At 40.5% G+C, this 27,322-nt stretch overlaps 1 protein-coding gene across 1 annotated transcript in view; it reads left to right on the top strand.

Annotated features, from left to right (window-relative positions):
• The window catches only part of Hmmr (hyaluronan mediated motility receptor), a 29,829-nt gene extending 13,744 nt beyond the window's left edge, over positions 1 to 16,085 (top strand). Inside the window, exons 8-18 of the mRNA XM_032912853.1 lie at positions 2,602 to 2,676; positions 3,412 to 3,587; positions 3,993 to 4,141; positions 5,441 to 5,655; positions 8,554 to 8,670; positions 10,223 to 10,369; positions 10,674 to 10,826; positions 10,920 to 11,019; positions 12,269 to 12,445; positions 14,905 to 15,067; positions 16,081 to 16,085. Of these exons, the coding sequence (XP_032768744.1) occupies positions 2,602 to 2,676; positions 3,412 to 3,587; positions 3,993 to 4,141; positions 5,441 to 5,655; positions 8,554 to 8,670; positions 10,223 to 10,369; positions 10,674 to 10,826; positions 10,920 to 11,019; positions 12,269 to 12,445; positions 14,905 to 15,067; positions 16,081 to 16,085 (1,477 nt within the window). The remainder of the gene's footprint in view (positions 1 to 2,601; positions 2,677 to 3,411; positions 3,588 to 3,992; positions 4,142 to 5,440; positions 5,656 to 8,553; positions 8,671 to 10,222; positions 10,370 to 10,673; positions 10,827 to 10,919; positions 11,020 to 12,268; positions 12,446 to 14,904; positions 15,068 to 16,080) is intronic.
• The last annotated feature ends 11,237 nt before the right edge of the window (positions 16,086 to 27,322 follow it).

The raw sequence follows: 27,322 nt of genomic DNA, 5'->3' as shown, positions 1-27,322 counted from the left end.
GGGTGTGTCTGTTGCTCTCTTGGCTCTAAGCTTTTAATATAACAGTATTGATTTTGCCATCTATAAATATGGAGAATTATATCCTCTTAAAATTTGTATATTGATATTTTATTGCTGTTTTTTAACAAAATCTCAATTGTTCAGTTTTACTCAGGAACTTGTATGCGGGGGTGAAAGCTTGCTAACTCAGAGAGACAGAGAAAGCACCCATCACTCAGCTGATCTTCTTCCTCAAGGAAATTCTCCTTCTCCACACCATAGCAAAAAGCCCCCTCACTTCTATTTCCTGTGTGTCTCTATCCATCCTCCTGACTTCCTCTTCTCTATGTTTTTTCCTGTGTTCATGCCCTATTACCTGGTTGCTTGCCCTTAACCTGTGGTTGACTTTATTTAATCCTATTTACAGTAAGCAGAAAGCTCTTAGATTAAAGCCTCGCGCTAGGGTTAAGCCACATCACAACTAGAAACAGTAAACAACACAGTCTCAGGGTTTACAGTGTGATCACATTTATAGTTTTTACTGTAGAAAATGGATCGCCTCTGTTGTTTGTGGTTGTGAATGGCACATGACCCATACAAGGTGTTGAACCTGTTATCAGTTGGTCATGCTGTTGGAAGGCTGTGGAACCTTGAGGAGGTTATGGGGCAGAGCTGGAGGAAGTAGGCCTGTGAGGATGGGTCTTTGGAAACTTTTAAACAAAAAATTTCAAGGGATCAATGAAAAGAACCAGATAGAATGCTGCAGCATTCTGAGGTGGCAGCTGGAGCATCAGGAGGTCAAAGTGAATTATGGCTACCAAGTAAGCTTTGTTTAGTCTCCATTTTGTTCATTTCTGCTCTGACTTTTATTCTCCTTTTAATAAACCTGCAGCAAGTTGTTAACCCTTTTGTGTTTTGTGTAAACCCCAAAGTTACTACTTTGTTCATTGCCTTTACCTGACCCCTTAAATGCCAGTTAAATCCTAATCATTCTCAAACAGAGTGAATGTGTTTACCTTTCACTACTTTCATGTATCTTTAGTTTTAATAAGCAGGGAAGATCTTTTTGTTTTTTTTTTGTTTTTTTTTTTCCGGAGATGGGGACCGAACCCAGGGCCTTGCGCTTCCTAGGCAAGTGCTCTACCACTGAGCTAAATCCCCAACCCCAGCAGGGAAGATCTTAAAATCTTTCTTCTAGCATCATTATACTGAAATAGTTGTCTAAAACTACCTCAAACTGAAACCCTGGTAAGGAAGATAGGATTCATGTCCAATAATTACTTTGTAAAAAAAAAAAATTACTGAGCTAAAAGTTTCATACAACATAGTACAATGTAGCGATCGTATGTTTATAGTTTGATGACATCATAGCCATATACACTTGTGAAAACATTTTCACCCCTGGGAATGCTGTTTCTGTAGCCTTGTATCTTTACTATTATATACTTATCTACTATAAGATATTACTATAGTATCTTTAGTAAGCATATAGGAGTGGGAGTCTCAAATCAGAATCATATTTACTGAACATAAGCGGTGGGAGATAGTTCATTGAACAAAGTGTCTGCTGGACAATCCAGAGGACCCAAATTTAGATCCCCAGTTCACACATAGAGTACTGGGCCCAGGGGGATGTGTCTATAACCTCAGTACTGGTGAGCAGAGACAGGTAGATGTTGGCTGCCTACTGGACCACCAGTGTAGCCAAAACAATGAGCTCTACATTGAGAAACACTGTCTCTAAAAATAAGGTCAAGTGCAACAGAAGAGGCCACCTGATGTTGGCTTCTAGCCTCCATAAGCACACATGGTTGTGTGTCCATGCATTCCTAAACATACCACACACACCACTACACACCACATGTACACAGAGCTGTGCTGCTTTACAACTCTGCAGGAAAGTCTTGTCTGTAGAGTTGTTCTGTGTTCATACTGTTTGATACTGCTCATCTCTTTTCTCCTTTCTACTGGCGCAACATGCTAATCTGTCATTTGTCTTTGTTCTTCCTGTTTGAAACAAGGTCCTGGGTCTCAAGTAGCCCAGGATGTCTTCATAGTCTAGATCCTCCTGCTTCAACCTCCAGTGTTGCTAGGATTTATAGACCTGTGCCATACAACCTGGCAATAATTTATTACTTTAATTTCTTTTTAATGTTAAGTGCTATTATGTGTATTTATAGACCTTACATATCTTCTATTATGAAGTGTCTATTTAAGTGTTATTCATTCCTCAAACTAGGTCATCTGGAAGAGCAGAAACCACATAAGTAACTGAATGTCACACTGCCTTGAACAAAAGCCTCCTGGTGCATAAAATGTGCTTTAGGATGGGAAGGAAACTCAGAAGGTTGCAAAATAAGATGATTTCTGATTTATAGAGAGGTTCTTGTCGCAGCTCTTTTAACAGACCATGTTTGGAAAGTTTATTAATGTAAAACATCTAATCTTCTGTGTCGATCTAAGCTGTTAATCTGAAAAAACTCACATGAAATCGAAAGAATTTGGCCTCTAGAGTTATTTTACCTGACAAAATAATACTTAACATCTATTAAGTACTATGCATGGTTATTAAATAAGTGAGCCGTATGTATTTACTTTTTCCTCTTTTCTTTGTTTTTTCAGTGTTTCAATAGAGAAAGAAAAGATCGATGAAAAATCTGAAACAGAAAAACTCTTAGAATACATAGAAGAAATTAGGTAATCTCAATAGTAGCTTTAAAATTAACTTCCGTGCTGAAGAGATGGCTCAGCAGCTCGGAGCACTGGCAGCTCTTCCAGAAGATCCATTTCATTTCCCAGCACCCACGGGGTGGCTCACAAGCATCTGTAAATGTAACTCCAGTCCCCAGAGGAATCTATCTGATGCCATCTTTTGGTCTCTGTGGGCACTGCATACACAAACATACATACACGTAGGCAAACACTCACATATATTGAATAAATAAATAATTGAAATTAAAATTAATAATAAAGCTCATTAATAAATAAAATGAACTTCACTGGTTTGGGGTTTGACTTTGTTGGTAGGGCACTTGCCTGGCATATGGGAAGCCCTAGAATCAGTATCAGTTTGTCTTGTTTTGTTTTGTTTTTAAAGATTTATTTACTTATTATATATAAGTACACTGTAGCTGCTTTCAGACACACCAGAAGAGTGCATCAGATCTCATTATAAATGGTTTTGAAGCAACATGTGGTTTCTGGGATTTGAACTCAGCACCTCTGGAAGAGTCAGTGCTTTTAACCACAGAGCCATCTCTCCAGGCCCAGTATCAGTTTTTTGGTGGGTTTTTTTGTTTTGTTTTGTTTTGTTTTGTTTGTTTTTTGTGTTTTTTTGCTTTTGGCTCATAAAAAACAAAAGCATCTTATTTTGTTGAACATGTTTTTCCAGTATCTTAAGAGAACTTTATTTCAAAATATCTTTTAATATAGCTGTGCATCTGATCAAGTGGAAAAATACAAACTAGATATTGCCCGGTTAGAAGACGATTTGAAAGAGAAGGATCGTGAGATTTTATGCCTTAAGCAATCTCTTGAGGAAAAGGTTTCCTTTTCTAAGCAAATAGAAGACCTGACTGTTAAATGTCAGCTGCTTGAAGCAGAAAGAGGTACTGTGCTATTTCTATCGCTTTGCTCTGTGAAGACTTAGATATGCTATTTATAAAAATGCAAGCTATATGAAAACATTTTCATAATTATATGAATAACAATAAAAACCCATGTGCTATATTTGAAAAGTTTTATGACAGTATAGTGATTTCTATTTATTTCAACATACTGTTTTCTTTGATTGAAAATAGTTGTATTAGTTGATGACTTCTCTGAGTGACATTTGTAATTGGTACAAACTCAAAGCTAACTATCTGTGTCGGAAATGTAACAAGGCAATGACTATAATCGCCCCCCTCTTTGGAAATGCTTTATCTGTATAGAATGCCAGAGTGACAGGATATTACAGGAAGTGATCCCTCAACAGTAGTTAGTGGTGGATGTTTCCTGCTTTCCTCTTACAGATGATCTCGTCAGCAAGGACAGAGAAAGGGCTGAAAGCCTCAGTGCTGAGATGCAGGTTCTAACAGAGAAGCTGCTTCTAGAAAGGCAAGAATATGAAAAGCTGCAACAAAATGAATTGCAAAGCCAGTCACTTCTGCAGCAAGAGAAGGTAGCTGACTACATTTATTTCTGTTTCTTTTTTTAAAAAAAACAACTATCATAATTGTTTGTGTCAGAAAACCCTTGTGTTTTAATGTTTAGCCACAGATATTGGTATATGTTTATTATATTAAGTCAATGAGATGCGTATTTATAATCATCTTTAAAATATTCAGGCTGGGCATGCTGGCATACACCTTTAATTCTAGTACTCAGGAGGCAGAGGCAGGTGGATCTCTGCAAGTTCAAGGCCAAATTCAAGGCCAACCTCCTCTACAGAGTAAATTCCAGGACAGCAAAGAAAGAAAATGAATGTGTAATAAAAGGGGGAAAAGGGGCACTAAAAACTACAAACAAACAAACATGGTCATGGAATAGAAAGAGACAATTCTAACACGACATTCATGTAACTTGTAAACATGAAACAATCTCTATAGTAATCAAGAGAATAGAGATTTGCAGAAACTACGCAATTTCACTGTGACACTTTGGTGAAGGCCGAATCAATAAGAACAAACATGCACTCACGTGATATATTTTGGGGCAATAAATATGAAAGGGGACCTTAAAAGATGTCAGCTATTTTTATGATTTTACAGGATTTTGACATAAAGAGAATATATAGCATTGCCCCTCAAAAAGTGTATACATGTATGAAAATATATGGGGACTGTGTCCTCTAAACCAAAAGTTATCTCTAGAAAGGAAATTTGAGATTGGGATAGGGACCTGTGAAAACTAGGATGCACTTCAAATCTGGAATTTAGTATTTTTTTTCTCGGTGACGTCTTATTAAATAACTTTGTTTTTTGGGTTTTTTTGTTTGTTTGTTTTGTTTTGTTTTGTTTTTTTGGTTCTTTTTTTTTCAGAGCTGGGGACCGAACCCAGGGCCTTGCGCTTCTTAGGCAAGCGCTCTACCACTGAGCTAAATCCCCAACCCCATTAAATAACTTTGAAATGTGTGTATCTTATACATTTTATGTAACATTGAGATCATAGTATATTTTTACCATATCTGAATAGAGTATATTGGAGTATATATGAAAATAGAATATATTGAAATATGTATAAAAGTCAATTGTAAATCAGATATAAAGAAGGCAGTGTGACAGTTTTACACTAAAAAAAGCTAGAATTATGTTTTCCACATTGTTAAATTATAATTTATAATCTGGGGGAAGTGAATATGGTATTTGTACTTTGTGTGTTTTCTTTAAACTTCCTAACTTAGTTTCCGTACTTGACCGTGTCTCCACAGAAGGTCATGGTGCCATGTCTAATTATTTTGTGGTCACCTGTCTGAATGCAGGAACTGTCTGCTCATCTTCAGCAGCAGCTCTGCTCATTTCAAGAGGAAATGACCTCCGAGAGGAATGTCTTTAAAGAACAGTTGAAGCTTGCCCTGGATGAGCTGGATGCTGTCCAGCAGAAGGAGGAGCAGAGTGAAAAGCTGGTTAAACAGCTAGAAGAGGAAACGAAGTCAACTGCGGAACAGCTGAGGCGGCTGGATGACCTGCTGAGAGAGTTCGTATTCACAGGGCCTGTGCTTGCACAGGACTTGACATATAAACTGTTCTCTGGCTGATTTTCTTAGAATGTTCATGTTACCCAAGCACATGCATGGAGCTTAGAATTAACTTACAAAGTAAGAAAGAGAAAACATGTTAAGACCATGCATACTGTCACACATATACACTCATATATGTAGACAAGTATGGCAGTCAAAGTAAACACTAGACTGGTACATCTTTAATCTCAGGACCCAGGAGGTTGAAGCAGGAGGATTAGTCAGAGGTTCGTCTCAATTGTACATTGAGGCTGAGGCACCCTAGGCTAGAATAGAGACCTTGGCTCCACAAAACAAAAACAGCCTTTTTCCTAAAGCCAAATACATTTCTGTGATTCTTTACGACTACATTTTCTAAAAGTCGTTAGACATCAGCATTAAAACAATTTGTTTTATATTTGAAAACTTTATGTTTTAAATGGCTTTCTTGAGAGAATTCAAACATTTGTGTGTGCATCCATGAACAGTACAGGCACACATATCACTGCATGCTCGTGGAAGTCAGAGGACAAATTTCAGAAGCTGCGTCTCTTCCCACTATGTGGGGGTCCTCAGTACAACTCAGATCACCGAAGTTGACAAGTGTCTTTATTCTTTTAGGCAATCTTGCTTCAGAATTAACAATCAGAAAGCAGGTTATAGTGGTTCAGACATGTAGTCCTAGCATTTTGGAGGCCGAGGCAAGAAAAGTGCAGTGAACTTGAGGCCAGCCTGTGTTGTAGAATGGAGTGCTATCTCAAAAAACAAAAATAAGCACAGAAATCAAGCAATCAGAACTAGCTGATAAACATTCAAAAACATCATTCTTATTAAAAATAAGAAAATTAATGCCTCTTAAAACTTTCTTCTTGCCAGGTGTGGTGGCACACTCCTTTAGTACCAGCATCCAGGAGGCAAAACAGGCAGATCTCTGAGATCAAGGCTAACCTTGTCTACAGAGTGAGTTCCAGGAAAGCCAGGGCTGTTAAACAGAGAAACCCTGTCTCAAAGAAACAAAAACAAACAAAGGAAAAACCAACCCCTACCAAAAAAAAAAAAAAAAAAAAAAAAAAAAAAAAAAGCAAAAACACCCTTTCTTCTCTAGCACAGGCATTTAAATTAAAATTGACAATTTTATTCTTTTAACTTTAATTTTTCTTATTTACTTAAAAAATATATTTTAGGCAAACATGATGATACATGCCTTTATTCCTAGCACTTGGGAGGCAGAATGAGGCAGGTGTCTGTGAGTTCAAGGCCTACAAAGCCAGGATTTCATAGAACTCTATCTTGAAAAACCAAAAATAAATCCATATATCATCTTATCATTGTTGGGCAGGTATATGCGGTGTGTGTGAGTACAGGGTGGGTCAGAGGACAAAGTTCAGGTGTCATTCCTCTCTGCCATGGTCTTTAATGGTCAGATATAGTAGTCAGGCTACACAGCAAATTCTTTTATCTGGTCCTGGCAAGATTTCTGATTATTAAATTTAAAGTACAGAGAAGTTCTTGCAATGCCGTCAGAGGAGCCGTCTGCTGTGGATGGGATAGGAGCCTGTGGGGTTATCGTGTATCTCGTGCCTGCCCTGCTAGCACTTTTCTTAATCTCTTTTGCTTTGAATTTTGGTTTGCCTGTTTGTTTGTTTGTATTTGTGATTCCTGACAAAAAAAGGCACCCCAGGTCTTCGTATTCCCTGGCTTTAGGGAGCAGTGCAAGAGTGTTATGGAAATCGTTCTTAACTGTAACTGATTTGAGGGAACAGCAACCCTACCAGGTTGAGTAGACAACCATTTCCCAGAGTGGGGCTGGGAGTCACTCCCTCTGGCTTACAGAGTTCTGATTACGCTAAGATCTTTTATGCGAGGTCTTATTTGGTGGCTTAACTGGTTAACTGTGCTTCCCAGAGAAATGGTCTTGCTGCCTTCCCATGCTTCATTGGGCATTATGTGAGATGCTTTTTCAGGTCCTTCCTACACTGGACATTTTAGGCTCGGATTAAAAAACGAAAATTGAAAGTCACTCTTCTAAGGGACAAGGAAAATATTTTTATTACAAACCACTTAGTATCAATCGATTGGTTTTGCTTTTGTCTTCCTCATTGTGCAATGAATTTGATCTACTGTTGTCTTATTTGAGTGTTCACTTAAAATTGTGCAGTGTTTATTTTTAATTTCCCAAATTCTTTTAGAGATCCTTCATAACCTCATATCCCTATCCAAACATGTTATAGAGTTTTAATATAAAATATTTGAGATTTGTAGTATATATCTAGAAAAGATAGACTTAAACCCTATTTGTTATTATACAGAACTGTTGAAAATTTTGTTAGGGATGGGCATATGGGATCCTTTCACTTGTAGGCTGAGATAGGAGGGTCCTGAGTTCAAGGCCAGCTTGGGCTAAATAGCAAAATCTTACCTCAAAAAAAAATTTTTTTTTTTTTGGATAATAGCATCATTGCACATAGTATTATAATTACCTTTAAAAAGATTTTAATGTGAAGTGTCTTTAAGTATTTGTAATATCTACAAATATCTTGTCTCAATACAAGGAATTAGACTGTATTAAGTCTCTGTGCTTTTAGTTGGCATTGCATTCAGTCTTCAGACCTGACTTTTCTGTAAGATTGGCTTTGCAGGTGGCTGTAAATGTCTCAGTTGTTCTTTCCCGTTTTACCTATATAATTTAGGAGACATGAAAAGAAATCCAGGCAAAAATAGATATAGATGAAGCACATAAGTACGTTAGTAAAACCGTCATGCAAGGAGATGAAGTGATAAGTGTATATCTTAAAACTGTACAGCAGTTACGGCAAAGGATCACGTGAGACACACGGAGCATAGTTTTGGTGTTAGTAATGTTTTCTTGTTCTCAGGAAAGAAATTGAACTGGAGAAAAGAACCGCTGCACACGCCCAGGCCACTGCGATTGCGCAAGAGAAGTACAGTGATACGGCCCAGACTCTGAGAGATGTTACTGCTCAGTTAGAAAGGTATTTGTCTCTGTAGTACCCACTAGTGACTATGTGCATGGAGAGAAGTGTTTACCTACAGAAATCTATGAGCAGAGCACTCCAGTGGACGATGACTGCTGTTACCTTAAATTCCATGGCTGTAAGTGGGCACTTGGTGCCATCTAGTACTGAGTAACATACTTAGGTAGATGTTCACTTTCCTACCATCCTGTTCAAACTTCCTAACCTTTAGGACCACCATCTTACTTTTCTTATAGCATCATTAAAAAAAACAAAAAAACAAAAAGCTTTTAGATAACATAGGAGTACTGACATTCATTTTATCTCCCTGCTTATTCAATAATTTCTTAGTTTTCTGTTTCTTTTTCCCTCACCCTCCTTCCCCACACTTTCTTAGATACTCTTGCCTTGATAGGTATCAAGGCTAGCCTGGTACTATCTGTGTACCCCAGACAAATCTGAAATGCATGGCAGTCCTACCTCAGCCTTGGAGTGCTGATGTTACCGGAATGCTCTACTGTGTGTATGAGATAATATTTTAGTCTTTTAAATGCTCAGTGAGCCCTGAATTGCATCATTTGTTCCTTGTCTGTTTAAGTTCTTCCTGGCTAGGCTCGATGGCTCACAGGTGCATTCCGCTCACTTGTTAATTCTAAAACAATTACAGGAAGGTTGAGGTCAAACCAGACTACCTCATGGTCTCTAGTTCAACCTGGTGTCGAGAGTGTGACCCTATCAGAAGGCAAAAGGGAAAATTAGTAATGCTTTCGGTCAATATGAATATATTTTGATGTGCAGTCATTCTTCAGATACATAATTGAAAAAGAAAACAACTTCATGGACACAGCTTTCTTCATTAACTGTCATTCCCAGCACCATCTTAGCACAAAATTCTATCCCTCGCACATCTACCCTCTTGGGAAACAGTTGTTTCCATACTGTACACAGCTATACACAGTTCCCTCTACCCTTCCCCATCTACTTCATAGTTGGCATATTTTTTTCTTTCTCTTCTCTTCTCTTCTCTCCTCTCCTCTCCTCTCTTCTCTTCTCCTCTTGTCTTCTCTTCTCCCTCTCCCTCCCTCTCTCCCTCCCTCCTTCCTCCCTCCCTCCCCCACTCCTTGGAGACAGGATCTCTTTTTGTAGCCCTGGCTGTCCTGGAATTCTGAGATCTGTCTCCTTCTGCCTCCCAGGTGCACCTGGCACTATTTTCCTCTTTTTAAAAAGGTCACTGGGACTGGCGAGATGGTTCACTTGGTGTTTAAGAGCTCTGAATGCTCGTCCAAAGGACTCAGGTCCAGTTTCCAGTACCCACATGGTGGCTCAGCCATCTGTAAGTCCACAGTGCCAGGATATCAGATGTTATTTCAGTCTTCAGGCACTGCACACATGTGGTTCACAGACATATGTGCAGGAAAGACACTCATCAACACACTATGTTATAGAGTACTAAATTCTTCCTTGTGTAAGCGTCAATATAATGATTGTATTCTGCCAAGAGTATGTAAAATCTGAACCTCGTGTATACAGTAGTAAGAAAAGAGTGTTAACTATTGTTCTTTTTTATAAGCTATAAATCAGCAACACTTAAAGAAATAGAAGATCTTAAACTGGAGAATTTGACTCTACAAGAAAAAGTAGCCATGGCTGAAAAAAGGGTAGAAGATGTTCAACAACAAATATTAACAGCTGAGAGCACAAATCAGGAATATGCAAAGTGAGTAGCAAATGCACCCATTAAAAAATTTACAATTGTTTTTGTTCATTTGTTTGTTTTGAGACAGTCTCATTATTTAGTCTTCACTGGAACCTGCTATGTAGAGCAGGCTGCTCTGAATGGAGAGCCACCTGACTCTGCCTCCTACGAGCTGCATTTAAAGACAGAGTCCTACCACACCCAGTTAGAGTCGCAAGCCTCAAGAACTGTTTGTTCGCTCTTTGTTTTGTTTTTCCAAAAAGAAGAGGGTGAAAATAGAAACCACTATCAGATGTTTAGTAGATTCTTCTTTCTCAAATCTAAGGGTGGTTCAAGATTTGCAGAACAGCTCAACATTGAAAGAAGCAGAAATTAAAGAAATCACATCTTCATCTCTTGAGAAAATAACTGATTTGCAAAATCAACTCAGACAACAAAATGAAGACTTTAGGAAGCAGCTGGAAGAGGAAGGGGCAAAGTAAGTGAGGCTGGACCTTAAATGCTATGGAACGTGGTTTTCCTAGTAAATTGAAAAAGATAATTTAATTTTAAATTTAATTTTCCCATACAGAATGACAGAGAAAGAAACTGCAGTGACAGAATTAACCATGGAAATTAATAAATGGCGTCTCCTATATGAAGAACTGTATGACAAAACTAAACCTTTTCAGGTTTGTGGCTTGTTATTAAACTTACTCGTGGGCTGGATCTGAAGTTAAGATATTGCCTCCTCTTCCAGAGGTTCAGTTCCTGGGCTCAATTCCCAGTAACCACATGGTGGTTCCAGACTGGCTCTAACTCCAGTTTCAGGCCATCCAACAACTTTTCAGACTTTCTGGGCACCGTGTTGCACAGACATAAGTGTAGACAAAACACCCATACACCTAAAAAAAAAAAATTAAATAAAATAAAAATAGATAAATAAACTTATTGTGATCTGTTTTAAGAAGGTATTTCTTCCATGAGTCTTGAGCTCAGCTACCACTGGGTGAGTGTGCTTGGCACATACAATTCCCAGAACTACACAAAGAGTAAAGCCATAAAAACGGGCATTTTGTATTACTATTTATCATTTTTCCAGCCAACTGACAAATTTACTACACACTAAATTTTAATGTGTTGGTGTAATATAAAAAATGCTTTCTAATCAACAATTTGAAATTAGTGATCCTGAAGACTGTCCTGGTAGGAACATCAATCATTTACCTGTTATTTTGTGATGTGTATTTCGATATGATCCATCCCAGCACTTCTCAAGTCACTGTAGTGATATTTGCGTTGTATGTTATCCTTTGGTTTAAAGACAGGTATTGCTATAGAACCCAAGCTGGCCTGGTACTCACTGTGCCAAGCCTGGGATCTGAAGTGTTCCTTCTTCTACTCCCCAAGTGCTAGCATTAGGACTGTCAGCCTCTGTGCCTGACTATCTTTCCCCTTGAGATTCTAGGCTGGCCTGGAATGTTCTCTGGAGCTGAATTTGTGCTTGAATTCCTGACCTCTGCTTCTGCCTCCCAAATGCTGAATTTATGGCCACAGATCATCACACATGGCAATACCCTGAGCTCTTTAAAGAGAGAGGAGCCAGGTGTGGAGGTAGCACACACCTTTAGTCCCAGCACTCAGGAGGCAGATGCAAGTGGATTACTTGAGTTTAACAACAGCCTGGTTCTAAGTTCCTGGACAGCCAGGACTGTAGTGAGACTCTTTTTTTTTTTTTTTTTTAAATCTAGAAACACGCAAACAAGCCTACAAACAGAAGGAAGGTCTAATTGGAATGGAAGCAGATGTTGAAAAAGTTTAGTCCAAGCATGACCACAAAGCTTATGCTGCTGTGAGGCAGGAGCAGAAGGGTGCACAAGTTCAGCAAGTTAGTCTGGTTTCAGTACTGATATATAATATATGCGTACTCATCTTTTCCAGCAACAACTGGATGCCTTCGAAGCAGAGAAGCAGGCACTGCTGAATGAGCACGGTGCAACTCAGGAGCAGCTGAGTAAAATCAGAGACTCCTACGCACAGCTGCTGGGTCACCAGAATCTGAAGCAAAAAATCAAACATGTCGTGAAATTGAAAGATGAAAACAGCCAGCTCAAATCGGTTTGTAAAATATCACCTGTATTCAGATATGCTAAAACCAAAGACACTGACCAATTTGTAGGGGCCAATTCCTCTGAGAGCTAACGGACTTACTCAGTGTTAACCAGATAGTGTAGGTTGATACCATTATGCAGGCGAAGGCAGATGCAGGGTAGAACGAGGCTGTTGTTGGACAAGAAGGAAGGGTGGGTGGGAAAGGAGATGTACAGAGGCAGAGGGGACCTGAGCGCGGGGGCCGGCAGCCAAGAGAACATGGCGGATGTTAAGATTCCTCTCTGTACAGTTAGAGGTTATTATGACTGTTCTTAAGGGTGGAGGTGTACAGGATTTTGTGTTGTCTAGATGGGCAAATTGTATCTTATCTAGGTGGGTGGCTTATATCCTTATCAATTGGTTGTAAGTTTATTGTGTACATATATTGTGGGTTGAGGATGTAACGTGTAAATCTAGTTGCTAAATTACAAGTTTCTGGAACTTTGATTACCGGGCTAAAGAGGACAGTGTGTGACAGAAATGGCTAAAAGGCAGTTGGAATATGCGGATCTTGTTCTGTTGCCTACGTGGAGTGAGAATGCAGGGTCTGCAGAACGAGGGGGGGTGTGTGTGTGTGTGTGTGTGTGTGTGTGTGTGTGTGTGTGTGTGTGTGTGTGTGTGTGTGTGTGTGTGTGTGTGATGCATAGTAACTACCTCCTAGGGGACCGCACAAGAGGGCTGCTAAAAGGGAGACAGCCAGAGTGAGCGGCTTGCAGACTGCGTGGTAAAGTAGCAGCTGGAATGGGCGGATCCAGCTCGTGGGAACTAATAGAAAATGTTCATTTTTTAATTTTTACCACAATTACTTAGTTTTTTACTTAGTTTTATAATGGCTGAGAAGTTAGAAACTATAAAATTTTACACGTTCATTTCTACTTACAAAATAGCCATTCCTTTTTCTAACTACCATGAAGATAAGCAGTATTCAAAAGAATGATTATTTAATTTCTCTTTCCTTTTAGAAAGTCAGTTTATATTTTATTTTTGGCATACATTATACAAAACAATGGGTTATATTACCTGAGATACGGGTGTTTATAGTATGTTGATTTTGATTCTTCCTGGTATATACCCAGAAGCTGTAAGCTGGACCCAGTAGCAGTGTTAATTTTCAGTTTTGAAGAGCTTCCATACTGACTCCTGGTGAAAAGAGCCTGGCCGTCCTCCGTCAGCAGAAGCCCTTAGCACTCACACATCTCCAGTCCAGTTTTGAGATTTTATAAGAACGCAGTTCCCCTATGGACGGGTCAGCAGAAAGGCAGTCCACTTAGTACAACTGAGAGGACAAGGGTTGCAAGCCATCTTGGGATGGAACCTGTTTTAAAACTAAACTACTATGGAGGCAGTGACTGGGAAACAATCCCAAGTCAGGGAGCCTGAAGTTAGCCTGGCACAGCTCCCTAGGTGGGAGACAGCCCTGGTAGCAATCGCCCACAAGCCATGGTGCAGGCGGTGCAAGGCTTAGCCCAGGCAGTGAAATGATAGGAAAAAGTAGCCCTGAGCCAAAGATCAGGGTGGTGGATCGCAGGAGCTTCCGAGCTACAGATCAGTTCTCTAGGGTCTGAGGACTCTGGAGGTTCACTGATCTACTTGACCTCCTCAGGAGGTCACTCTCACCTGTCTTCTCTGCAGTGTTCCCTGTGAGCAGATTCTGAGCTAGTGTTTCTCTCTCAGTGCCATGTCTGCCCTTGGCGCTGTGGATCTTAGTGACCTACAAGGAAAGGGAGTCAGGAATAGCCTCAGTCTCTCCAGTTTTGCGTCTCCTTAGAACCCTGTCACGTGCTAGCGCGCGGGTGATCAGTCCAGTGATTCCAGAACTGCACAAGTGCAGCTGAGCAAAAGAGATCTTCTATCCTTAGTGCATTTCCCACAGTCATCACCTCTGCAAGTAGTGGCTGCTGGCAAAATGGGCTCTTTCTGGTTAGGAGTCTTTGGGAGATGGGGAAAGGATAGCTTACTTTCTTGACTATGAGGTTTCTTGTAGGTAGGGAAGGAGCTCTTTGGTTTCAAATGCCAGACAAACTTTGTGGGTCTTTCAGAATAGCTATTTCTTTTGTTCTTCTGCTTTGAGGACACTCTCCAGAGGAAGAGCACAGTCGCTTGCCTTTTTATATTGTCTAGTTTTACTAGGAAGCCTGCCACAAACTGTTAAGTTGTCAAACCAAAAGTTGATTTGGGGGTAATTTATTTTTACTTCAATTTTGATCAGAAAAAATGTACCCATAACTACAGAAGGACAGAAAAATTTAAAACACTTTGTTTACTTTGCCAGAGCTGTTCCAAATCCCTTAGTAATTTGGTCTTAGTGAGTGTGTAATAGTTACATTTTGCCATTAGCTTTTATACAGAAACAGTTTTTTGGAATAAGTCTACAACAATAATAACCACTGTGCACTTTAGGGATTATTTATATTTTTCTTTCACAGGAGGTGTCAAAACTCCGATCTCAGCTTGCTAAAAGGAAACAAAATGAGCTCAGACTTCAGGGAGAATTAGATAAAGCTCTGGGCATCAGGCACTTTGACCCTTCTAAGGCTTTTTGCCATGAATCTAAGGAGAATTTGACTCTCAAGACTCCATTAAAAGAAGGTAAAGTATATTTATACTCCTGTCATTCTCCTTCTTTTTCCTTTGCTTTGTCTTCACAGCAGTTAATGATGTAACTTTTTATAACCTATGAAACTTTGTTGGTGTATTCTAAGACATCCCTAGGGACTTGGTGTATGCAATGCCATTTTCTCCTCCCTTATCTGCTTCTGTCTATCCAGATCCCCTGTCCTTCAAGCCCCGTTCAGATTGCTCCTACCAGCAAGCCTCCCTTCTTATGCTCTGAACTGCATTTCTCTTTTGCCAAAGGTCAATACTGCTGTGTAGAAGCCACACTTGTAACCTAAGAGTGCCCTAGATCTACAATGCAGTCTTCTGCATTTCAAGCTGAGGGAAGGTTTTTTTTTTTTTGACAGAAACCTTGTATATTTCACAATTAAGTCCTAATTGCTTGAAATACTGAATATATATGTATATATGTATTACAATATATGTGTGTTTTACATATCTGAAATTGTATATTATAATTATGGTACTTCTTCTGTCTTTAAGATCAGTCTAGTTTTAGTTTACACTGGCTTAGGAATTTGGTTTGGTTTGGTTTTCAAGGGTTTCTCTCTAGGCAAGTTGTACCTGAAGCATGTCCACAGCCTGGCTCATCTGTTCGTGCTGTGAATACAATACTTAGAGCTCTTTGTCCTACTCCCCAGGCAACCCGAACTGCTGCTGAGTCAGACGCTACTGCAGGGACCGTGGAAGTGGACGTCCGAGATACTTGCTGAAGATTGTTCTCTTCATTATTCTTGATATTATGTTTATAGTATATATTATATAATGTATTTAATTTCTACTGCCTATTCTTAGGTATATGAAACGGTAATTCAACATTTGTTATCAAAATGTATTTTGACATTTTATTTTCTATTATGTGTCTCCTTAATCATCACCTGGATCACCTCATTCTGAACCATTGCTTGGCTTTGTTGCAAATTGACTTTTTGTAAAGATCAATATTAACAATTTCCCCCTATTCTGTATTCCCTCTGTGTTTTTAGCTTGACTCTGTAGAGTTCTTTTTATTCCAGTAAAGGGTGGAAAGGCTAAAGCACTCTGGCTTGACCTTGTCTTTGCCTTGATTTACTGATCATGCTCACTCTGCTCTCTACTGTATTTCACCTTCTCACCTCACCAGAAATAAGGGCGCCCTTAACTCCACAGTAACCTTGGGCTTTCTTTCTTTTTTAATCAAAGTCACTGGATTATTTGTTTCCAGATCCCTTAGCTCTATGCCAGTTCTAAATTAAGATACATAGTTTGGCCTATAAACCCACATTTTTTTTAAAGATTAGCCTTTTAATTTTTAGACACACTGGAAATCTGGATTTTTTCCCCCTTAGTCAGAGATTAGTTTTCTTCGTGTAGCCCTGGCTGTCCTAGAACTCCCTCTTTTGACTAGACTGTCCTTGAACTCAGATCTACTTGCTTATGTCTTCCCAATTACTAGGATTAAAGGAAGCATCACATGCCCAGGCTCTCAAGCAAATGTGAAAAACATTACATGTAAGATTTATAGAGAATTCGTCATCTGCATATCCTCTGAATGTATGTGTAATATAAAATAAAGTCATACAGAAACTCACTCACCCAACCAGTGATTAAATTTTATTTAATAAATTAAAATATTGCTTCTGATTAAGATGTATTTAATTGTGTCTCCTAATTTTGACCCAGAATAATAAGTGATACCTTTTCTTTTCTTTCTTTTTTTACCCCTGACTTAATGTTTGCCAAGGGTAAGTGGAACACACCTTTAATCCTAGCATTCTGGAGATAGAGGCAGATGGATGAGATGGGTCTGCATAGCAAGTCTCAGGCCAGCCAAGACCAGTAGGCCCATTTTTGAAAACCTACTTTAATTAGTGTACTTAAATATTTCTAGCCTACCATCCACCATGAAAGGACAAAGGAGGATGTGGACCTGTTTCGAAATAGTTCTTTGGGGGTGAATCCAATCTGCATTGTCAGGATATCGGCAGTTGAGTTCACACAAGTCAACAACAGTAGCTCGATCCGCTTGAAACCCCATTCACAAATGGTGCATTTCCCTCTACAAAGTCTTGACAATGATCAGCAAAGAAGGCAAGGCAAACCAATGCCACAGCATTGTCAAAGAAGACCAACAAAGAATGGCCACGTGAACCAATACCACAGAGCACAGTTCACTGTTGGATCATATTTATACCCTATCCAACCATCACTGCTCTGTCAAATATCTGCTCTAGCCAAACACCACATGCCCTCTTTCCACACATGCCCTCTTTCCAGGCAGCTTCCAGAAAAACACACATCTGTTTCTGCAAAACATCCTCCCACATGTTTGCTTCAGCAAAAACATCCTCTCACAAGATGGTTTCCAGGAAAACATCACATGACACCACCTACAAGGTAGCACCTGTGGAGCTGAAGATTCGCTTCGATGATTGTTTATAGAACAATCATGAGGACCAGTGAGTCTTAGGACCCAGTTAGCAAGCCAGGTCTGGTGCACACCTGACACCCCAGGCCTGAGACAGGTAACAGAATCACTAGGACTCACTGGCTTTTGGCCTAGCCACAAAATCAACAAGTTTCAGGGTCAGAGAGACATCCTACCTCAAAGGAATGGGTGGCGAGTGCACACTAGACACACATGACAATAGAACTATCAGGCTTATTAGAACTCTCTAAGTGAAATTTCAGTAGGACACTTGTCCTTGACTCATGAGCAAATCAAAACCCACATCTTAAGCATACATGGGTTTATGCTTTCATACTTTTCTGATTGTTCTTTGGCTCTGCTGAAAAGCAAATCTTGACTTTGGCATTTGATTTTTTTTTTTTTTTTAAAACTCCTGGGCCCTGCCATCCTGTGGTCCATTACTTCCACGGAATCCTTTGATGTTGGCTAACTGGAAACAAATGAGGACCCTGGGGGCATACTGTTTGTGGTGGTTTGAATGACAACAGCCCCTATAGGCCCATGTATTTAAACTCTTGGTCACCAGTTGGTGGAACTGTAAGGGAAGGATTTAGAGGTTTGATTTTTTTGGAGGATTTATATCATGGGGTGGGCTTTGAGGATTCAAATGTGCATAAAGAATTCTGCATTCTAGCTAGTCCATATAAAAAACACACAATCCAGGTATCGTATTTATAAACCGTAATCCTAGAGTGGGCAGGTTTGGAGGTACTCTAACTTATTTCCCAGCCATAATGTCTCTTGTTACTTACTCTTTTTCCTGGCTACATGCTCATGGTCCATCTCCTCTCATGGTGACCTCCTCCACCTCCATTCACGTCTTCCCCCACTCTACCTGCAATCCCCAGCCAGGGACCTGAAAAACTGCCTACCTCTACCTATTGCCCAATCACAGGCTGTGGCCTTTTATTTCCAATTAGCCTGGGGAGCAAGGTTACATAGCATCATTTGGTATATGTGAGGATCTTGTTGGACGCAGCCAGATCTTGGGGACCAATATTAGCATTTGAATCTATACCAGTACCAGACTAACCCCCTATACAAAAGGCCTTCCTATTCCCTGTATCCCTAGGGTTCTCCTAGCTGGCCCACAGAGTAAATCTGAATACTTGCTTCCACACATATCTGAAAAGTTACATTTATACCATACAGGGCACTGTTCCTCATGCAGAGGAGAAATTTGTGGTTGTTGCCTCTGTGTTTGTTGAAGCTTAGGCTTCTCTTGAATGGCACTTCCTTGCCTCCTCCTAAACCTTAGAGTGGGTTGCACTGGAAATAGGAAGAGGATGGTGGCAAAGGCAATGACAAGAGTAGTGATAGTGGCAATAGCATCCGGATAGTAGCAGAGGAGTTCGAACAGCCAAGATAGAAAGGACAGATCAGAAGTGATGAGAAAAGGGTTGTAAGGGCTGGAGAGATGGCTCAGCCATTAAAGGCTAGGCTCACAACCAAAAATATAAGAGAAAGGGGTTGTAAAAGCTGAGAAAGGCCAGAAAGAGCCTCTGTTAAGAGCACCAGCTGGTCTTCCAGAGGACCTGAGTTCAAGTCCACCACCTGCATGGCAGCTAATAACTGTCTAGCTCCTATGGTCCTATGGACCCTTCTGACTCTCACAGGCACTGCACACGTGTGGCATACAAAGATGCAGACAAGATACCCATACATATAAAGTTAAAACGAAGTATTGAACAGACATGTGGGCTGTTACAGCCAAAAGAGTCCCAGAAAGCTACCAAGACTTACGGGTTAAGGAATTGGTGCACGAACTTTAACACTTCACTCTAGGGTTAAGGATCCCAGTAGCCCTGAATTCTGAAGGTTGTAACAGCAGGAGGTGCCATAGCCTATTGCTCTGTGCTGACACTGCCCATTGCTGACGGAAGCCATTTATAGAAAGTGCCAAGTACCAGGGTTGCTGGTGGTTAAAACACAGAATGATAAACCTTCAAAATGAGATCCTAGAACCCTGTTTTTTTGGTAAGCTTCTAGGTTTATTAGTCCTGTCCTTGGATACTCACCTCAAATTGCCAGCAGCAGCAGCAGCAGCAGCAGCAGCATTCAACATGATTCATATTCGAATAGAGTGAACGACTCTAGTTAGCACATTGGTAGCAAGATCACTAGTAGCAGCGTCACTAATATATTTGTGTGTGTGTACATGTGTGTGTATATATGTATGTGTGTATATGTAAGTATGTATGTGTGTGCATGTATGTGTGTGTGTGTCTGTGTGTCTGTGTCTGTGTGCGTGTGTGCGCATGCGCTCTTGCACTTGTGCCATGCATACTTGTGGTAGTCAGGGAATAATTTGTAAGAGTTGATTCTCCAGGGTCTAATTCACGTCACGTTGGTGGCAAACACCATTACTCAGCCCACCTTACTAGCCTATGTTTTGATTTAAATGAGGAATGCCATATGGAGATTCAAAGGAGAAATTGTTAGATTGCACTCATTTCATTTGAACATCTTTTCTTTTTTTTTAAAGATTTATTTATTTAGTATATATAAGTACACTGTAGCTTTCTTCAGACACACCAGAAGAGGGCATCGGATCTCATTACAGATGGTTGTGAGCCACCATGCGGTTGCTGGGATTTGAACTCAGGACCTCTGGAAGAGCAGTCAGTGCTCTTAACCGCTGAGCCATCTCTCCAGCCCTCATTTGAACATCTTTGTAGAAGCTCAAAACTTGTAACAAGAAGAAAGGAAAACATTGGATTTTTAGCTTTAGTCTATCATAACAACTTAAAGATACCCTTCAAACTTGGAAAATATGTTTATACCCTGTAAAGGAAAGCATATTTTGTGTTTAGGTCCAAATGGATTTAGAAATCGATTGTCCACTTATTTTATTACTCAATTATCAGTACAATGGCTAATATTTCAGAAAAATGTTGACTGAGTCTAAAGTTGTGACTTGAAGAATCCAAAATATAATTGTAGTATTATTTTTAAATGTAGGTCTAGCCATGTGTGGCTGTGCACATGTATAATTCTAACACTTGGAAGTCTGAGGCAGGAAGATGTAAGTTCAAGGCCAGCCTGGCTTTATATGGAGACCCTGTCTTATAAAATAATAACTTGGATATAAACTACATAGCAACAAAGTAAAATAAACAGATGTGTTATAACATGAGTTCTAGTAAATGGCATTCTTACAATTTGCCCTCTATGGAGACTGATACGGTTCATAACCCAGAAAGTTCACTTAGGCTTCCCTGCCAATCCCTACTCTTTCACCAACACAAGATCATGCCTTCCACATTCACCTCTTCTGGAATCACATTCTCTGTGTCTTCTTCATTCACTCAGAGAAATGATTCAGATTCATTACTACAGTTTATTTCTTTGTATTCCTAAATAATATTCCCAGTCTGGATGAACCAGAATTTATCCATTTACCCGCTGACAATTGTTAGGTTTATTTCAAATTTCATGCCTTTTTTTTAATTAGATGATGGTGCCCCGTGGGATGCCTTGGTGGGTAAAAGTGCTTGCCGTGAAGCCTGAGAACTCTCCTAGATCCAAATAGAAGAAAAGCAGCTCCTACAAGTTAAACTCTGACTTAAACATGCACACACATGTGCACACACACACTGGCACACATGCCTCCTTCCCCACAGGAACGTGCATGGTGGAATTAAGCAGCTACAACTACCCATGTATTAGTCTTCATGGATGGGGTAAATGCTCTCTTTCTTTGAAATATTTTATTTATTTAATGTATATGAGTACACTGTAGCTGTCTTCAGATACACCAGAATCTGTTACAGATGGTTGTGAGCCACCATGTGGTTCCTGGGAATTGAACTCATGACCTCTAGGAAGAGCAGTCCGTGCTCTTAACTGCTGAGCCATCTCTCCAGCCCCTGGGTATACACTTTCTTTCTTCATGAATACATGCCTGTAGCTGGGAGCACCGAGTGATGGAGAAGCATAAATTTCACATAAGAACAAGTTTTCTCAAATGGTTCCATCATTTCCATACTCCCACTGCCGTAGAGTTCCATGTTAATTTGTTTATCCATCCATCGGTTCACAGCTGATTGGTTTACTTCAAGTTTCAGGCCATTTCAAATCAGGGGGTCTGGTGAGATGACTCAGTGGGTCAAAGTGCTTACACTCTAACTGTTGAAAAGGCTTGCAAATGAAGGAAGAATGAGCCACAGTAACATAGCCACTGTTTTGAGTTAAGGACACTTAAAAACCAGGTGTAAAACGTGAGTCTGATCATCCTTCATTTCTTTTTTTTTAAAGATTTATTCATTTATTATATATAAGTACACTGTAGCTGTCTTCAGACACACCAGAAGAGGGCATCAGATCTCATTACAGATGGTTGTGAGCCACCATGTGGTTGCTGGGAATTGAACTCAGGGCCTCTGGAAGAGCAGTCAATGCTCTTAACCTCTGAGCCATCTCTCCAGCCCCACCCTTCATTTCTTGAAGGTAGAAGATCAAGTTGCTGGAGAGGCATTGCCTTCCTTAGAAACAAAGCTACTCTCTTATTACCATGAATGGGGAGTTGAACCACGAGAGCTACACAAACTTACTAACTTACTCTTACCTTCTAGTCTTACCATATAATTCACTAGCTGCTCATTTGTCTGATTCAGAGTACAGTTGTTGAGCTCTGTGCATGAATCCTTATTGCCTTATTAGGGCACCTATGACATGGAAAACTTGTGTTACGTGCTTATCGGCCAGTGGTGGTTTAAATGAAAAATGTCCCCCCATAAACTCAAAGGGAGTGGTGCTATTGTAGCACTGGCCTTGTTGGAGTGGGTGAGGCCTTATTTGGAGGAAGTCTGTCATTGAGGGTGGGCTTTGAGGTGTCAGAAGCTCAAGTCCGGAAGGCCCAGTGTCACTCTCTTCTCTTCCTGGCGCCAGCTACCTAGATGTAGAACTCTCAGGCTTCTCTTAGTACCATGTCTGCCTGTGTGTAAAACATGCCATCAGTCGTATGATACCGGACTGAAGCTCTGAACCTATAAACCAGCTCCAATTAAATGTTTTCCTCTATAAGAGTTGCCATGGTCATGGTGTCTCTTCATAGCAATATAACACTAAGACGTGGTCATTCCTGTGTTTTCCTTTGAGATGTCTAGCAAAAATTTTGTCTGTTTAAAAATACAAAGATGAAGTGTGGAGCAGAGACTGAAAAGCCATCCAGGGACTGCCCCACATGGGGATGCATCCCACATACAGCCACCAAACCCAGACAATATTGCAGATGCCAAGAAGAGCATGCTGACAGGAGCCTGATAGAGCTGTCTCCTGAGAGGCTCTGCCAGAGCATGACAAATACAGAGGCAGATGCTCACAGCCAACCATTGCACTGAGAACAGGGTCCCTATAGAGGAGCTAGAGAAAGGATGGAAGGAGCTGAAGGAGTTTGCAACCTCATAAGAAGAACACAATATCAACCAACCAGATGCCTCAGAGCTCCCAGGGACTAAACCACCATCCCAGGAAAACACAGGGATGAACCTATGGCTCCATCTGCTTATGTAGCAGAGGATGGCATTGTGAGGCATCAGTGGGAGGAGAGGTCCTTGGTCTAGTCAAGGCTTGATGCTTCAGTGTAGGAGACTTTCAGGGTAGGGAGGTGGGAGGGAGTGGGTGGGTAGGTAAGGGAATACCCTCATAGAAGCGGGTGGGGGTGGAGGTGGGATAGGGGTTCCTGGAGAGAAAACTGGGAAATGGGATAACATTTAAAATGTAAATAAAAAATGCAATTAAAAATTGCTTTTTCACCTCCACATCAAACCAGATACACTCAAACAAATAGAAGAAAAAGTGGGGAAGAATCTTGATCACATGGTCACTGGGGAAATTTTCCTGAACAGAACACCAATGGCTTATACTCTAAGATCAAAATCGACAAATGGGACCTCATAAAACTGCAAAGCTTCTGTAAGGCAAAGGACACTGTTATTAGGACAAAATGGCGACCAACAGATTAGGAAAAGATCTTTACCAATCCTACATCTGATAGAGGGCTAATAACCAAAATATACAAAGAACTCAAGAAGTTAGACTCCAGAGAGCCAAATAACTCTATTAAAAATGGGGTACCGAGCTAAACAAAGAATTCTCAGCTGAGGAATATTGAATGGTTGAGAAGTACCTAAAGAAATGTTCAACATCCTTACTCATTAGGGAAATGCAAATCAAACAACCCTGAGATTACACCTCACACCAGTCAGAAAGGCTAAGATCAAAAACTCAGGTGATAGCAGATGCTGGTGAGGATGTGGAGAAAGAGGAACACTCCTCCATTGTTGGTGGGATTGCAGACTGGTACAACCATTCTGGAAATCAGTCTGGAGGTTCCTCAGAAAATTGGACATTGAACTACCTGAGGATTCAGCTATACCTCTCCTAGGCATATACCCAAAAGATGCTCCAACATACAATAAAGACACATGCTCCACTATGTTCATAGCAGCCTTATTTATAATAGCCAGAAGCTGGAAAGAACCCAGATGCCCTTCAACAGAGGAATGGATACAGAAAATGTGGTACACCTACACAATGAAATATTACTCAGCTATTTAAAACAATGACTTCATAAAATTCATAGGCAAATGAATTGAACTAGAAAATATCATCCTGAATGAGGTAACCCAATCACAGAAAAACACACACGGTATGCACTCACTGATAAGTGGATATTAGCCTAAAAGCTCAGATTACACAACGGCACAATCCACAGATCACATGAAGCTCAAGAAGAAGGATGACCAAAGTGTGGATGCTTCAGTTCTTCTTAAAAGGGGGGACAAAAATATTCATAGGAGGGGATATGAAAGCAAAGTTTGGAGCAGAGCCTGAAGGAATGGCCATTCAGAGCCTGCCCCACATGTATATATATATATATATATATATATATATATATATATATATATATATATATATATATATATATATATATATATATACAGCTACCAAGACTAGATAAGATTGATGAAGCTAAGAAGGGCATGCTGACAGGAACCCAATATAGACATCTCCTGAGAGACACAGCCAGAACATGTCAAATACAGAGGTGAGTGCTGGCAGCAAACCACTGAACTGAGAACGGGACCCCCTGTTGAAGGAATCAAAGAAAGGACTGAAAGAGCTGAAGGGCTTTGCAACCCCATAAGAACAACAATGCCAACCAACCAGAGAGCTCTCAGGGACTAAACCACTGCCCAAAGACTATACATGGACTCCAACTGTTTATGTAGCCAAGGAAGGCCTTGTTAGGCACCAATGGAAGGAGAAGCCCTTTGTTCTGCCAAGGTTTAACCCCCAGTGTAGGGGGATATCTGGGGGTGGAGGGTGGGAAGTGGGGATGAATGGGGAGGGGAACACCTTTATAGAAGAAGGGGAGAGGAATGGGACAGGAGGCTTATGTCTGGGAAACCAGGAAAGGGAATAACATTTGAAATGTAAATAAAATAAAATAAAATATCCACCTAAAATTGCCTTTTCGAATTACTGAGCTACAGTTCTTTAAATGTTCAGTGTATGTTCTCTTCAGTTATATGTATTCAAACTATTTTTTCCAGAATGTAGTTGACTTGAATTTATTTTATTAATAGTCTCTTTGACTAAGCAGAAGTGGTTCACTATGAGGAATTTCAATTTATCAAATAAAAGTTGCTGGTTTTAGTTTCACTGTTGTATCTGAGATACTTGAAGATAATCACCCTATATTTTTGCCTGATATTGTAGCTTTTGAGTTTTGATAGGACTAATCAGTAAGATATGTATTTAAATGCAACACCTTTCCTGTCGGATGATGTCACAGGTGAGGCAGGTACAAGACAGAAGAAGGCCTGTCATTGGACGAGAAGGAAGGATGGGAGAGAGAAAATTTTGAAGGAAGAGGAAGAGACTGGGTTGGGAAGGACGAAGAGACAGGAGGGACAGGGAGAGAAGCCGTGGCAGGACAATATGGCAAGTGGCATTAAGTCCACGCACGCTCTACCTTTACAGGTTGTTACGAATGTTTTTAAGGGATGGATGTGTATGTTTTAAGGCAGGGCTTTGTATGTTTGGGTGGGCTATTATATCAATTGGGCCAAAGGTTATTGTGTTGTGTGTTCTTTGATATAGCAATTTATGTGTGAGAAAGTGTGCGGCGGGCCACCACAGAGTTGGGATGTGTGTTTCTGGCATGGAAACCTGCCTTGGGAACTAGCTAGGTAGAGATTGCTGCTAGGCTCAGAGAGAGGCCTTTGGCAGTGTGATATGGTAAAAGATAAAAGTTTTAAAGTTGCCCCCCTAGACACAAAGTTTAGAGGAGAAAAAAAAAAAAAAACAAAAAAAAACAGGTTAGGCCCCAGAATTGTATGTTCCAAGAAGCCTCTCCTAGGGCTATAGAATGGATAATTACATTGGCCAGCTCAACAGCTTTCTCCCAGAAACTAGCTGACCATAAATCTTAGAGAACAATCTTGAGAAGCAGGAAACAACTTCTCCTAGGAACTAGCAGACCATGAAGTTAAACAATCTGAGAAGTAAGAGACAGCTTCTCCTAGGAAACAATCTTGGGGGACAGAGTTCTTCCTTGTGATTTTTCACTGTTATTCTATGACGCCATCCCTGCCCCCTCGGGTTGTGGTTTCTCCCTTTAAATACCTCTTCTCCCAGCCTCTTGGGGTCGAACTCCACTGCCCCTGCATGGGATATGAGTCTTGACCCCAGTGCACTGGTTGCTATCGATAAACCTCATGTGATTACAACAAGGACGGTCTTGTGTGAGTTCTTGGGGGGTTGCGTCATCCTGAGACTTGAGTGAGGGTCTCCCCACTCCGGGGGTCTTTCAATGGGATGGAGCAAAGCGGGTGAGAGGCTTTGCTGACTGAGAATTAAGATATCCAGCAGATTCCTTGGGGGCACTATGGTGTCCGATCTAGTGGGGGATAAAAGATACCCCTTTTATTTTTTACAACAATGCTTTCCAACACCTTCCTCCAATTTCTTTTTTTTTTTTTTTTTTTCAGAGCTGGGGACCGAACCCAGGGTCAGGGCCTTGCGCTTGCTAGGCAAGTGCTCTACCACTGAGCCAAATCCCCAACCCCCTTCCTCCAATTTCTTGACCTTTGTTGGATACTTTGAATGCCTCCTACAGCTTGTCTTTGGGCCACATGTCCTCTGACTAGACTGTTCAGCTGCGTGGTGTCCCCCCCCCCACAAGATATGGTTTTCTGTGCAGCTCTGACCTCCATCTGTAGACCAGGCAGGTCTGGAACTTAAAGAGATGTTGCCCTTCTAAGGGCTGGTTTAAAGGTATGTGCCACCGTTTGCTGAGTGATTTTTTTTTTTTCTTTTTTTTCGGAACTGGGGATGAAACCCAGGGCCTTGCGTTTGCTAGGCAAGCGCTCTACCACTGAGCTAAATCCCCAACCCCTCTGAGTGATATTTTAAAGCTCCGTTTCAATACTAGCTTCTGTTGATTTTAAAAGTAAAATTGTGCAATGCCATAAACCCAGTGTCTCAAAGCCGCACTAAGCCTAAAACGTCCTTGAAATTCCTAAAAATAGCTGTCTGTGCTTCACTCCTAGAAAATGGCTGTACTCTGTTGGTGTTGTTACAGACAGGTCTGGGAAGTACTGATCAGCAGTATTTAATGCTTGGCTAAGTTTAAGCAAAACACAGTTAATGGAAATGACCAGAACTATATATTGGTACCACCAGAGCTTTTAAATTGGCATTTGAAATCGTTAAGCTAAAAAAAAAAAAAAAAAAAAAAAAAAGGCAATGGGGAGTTTTACTGAAGTTTC

Source organism: Rattus rattus, chromosome 9 (assembly GCF_011064425.1).
Source record: "Rattus rattus isolate New Zealand chromosome 9, Rrattus_CSIRO_v1, whole genome shotgun sequence".
Lineage (NCBI taxonomy): Eukaryota > Metazoa > Chordata > Mammalia > Rodentia > Muridae > Rattus > Rattus rattus.
This window is presented reverse-complemented; position numbering and strand designations above follow the sequence as displayed.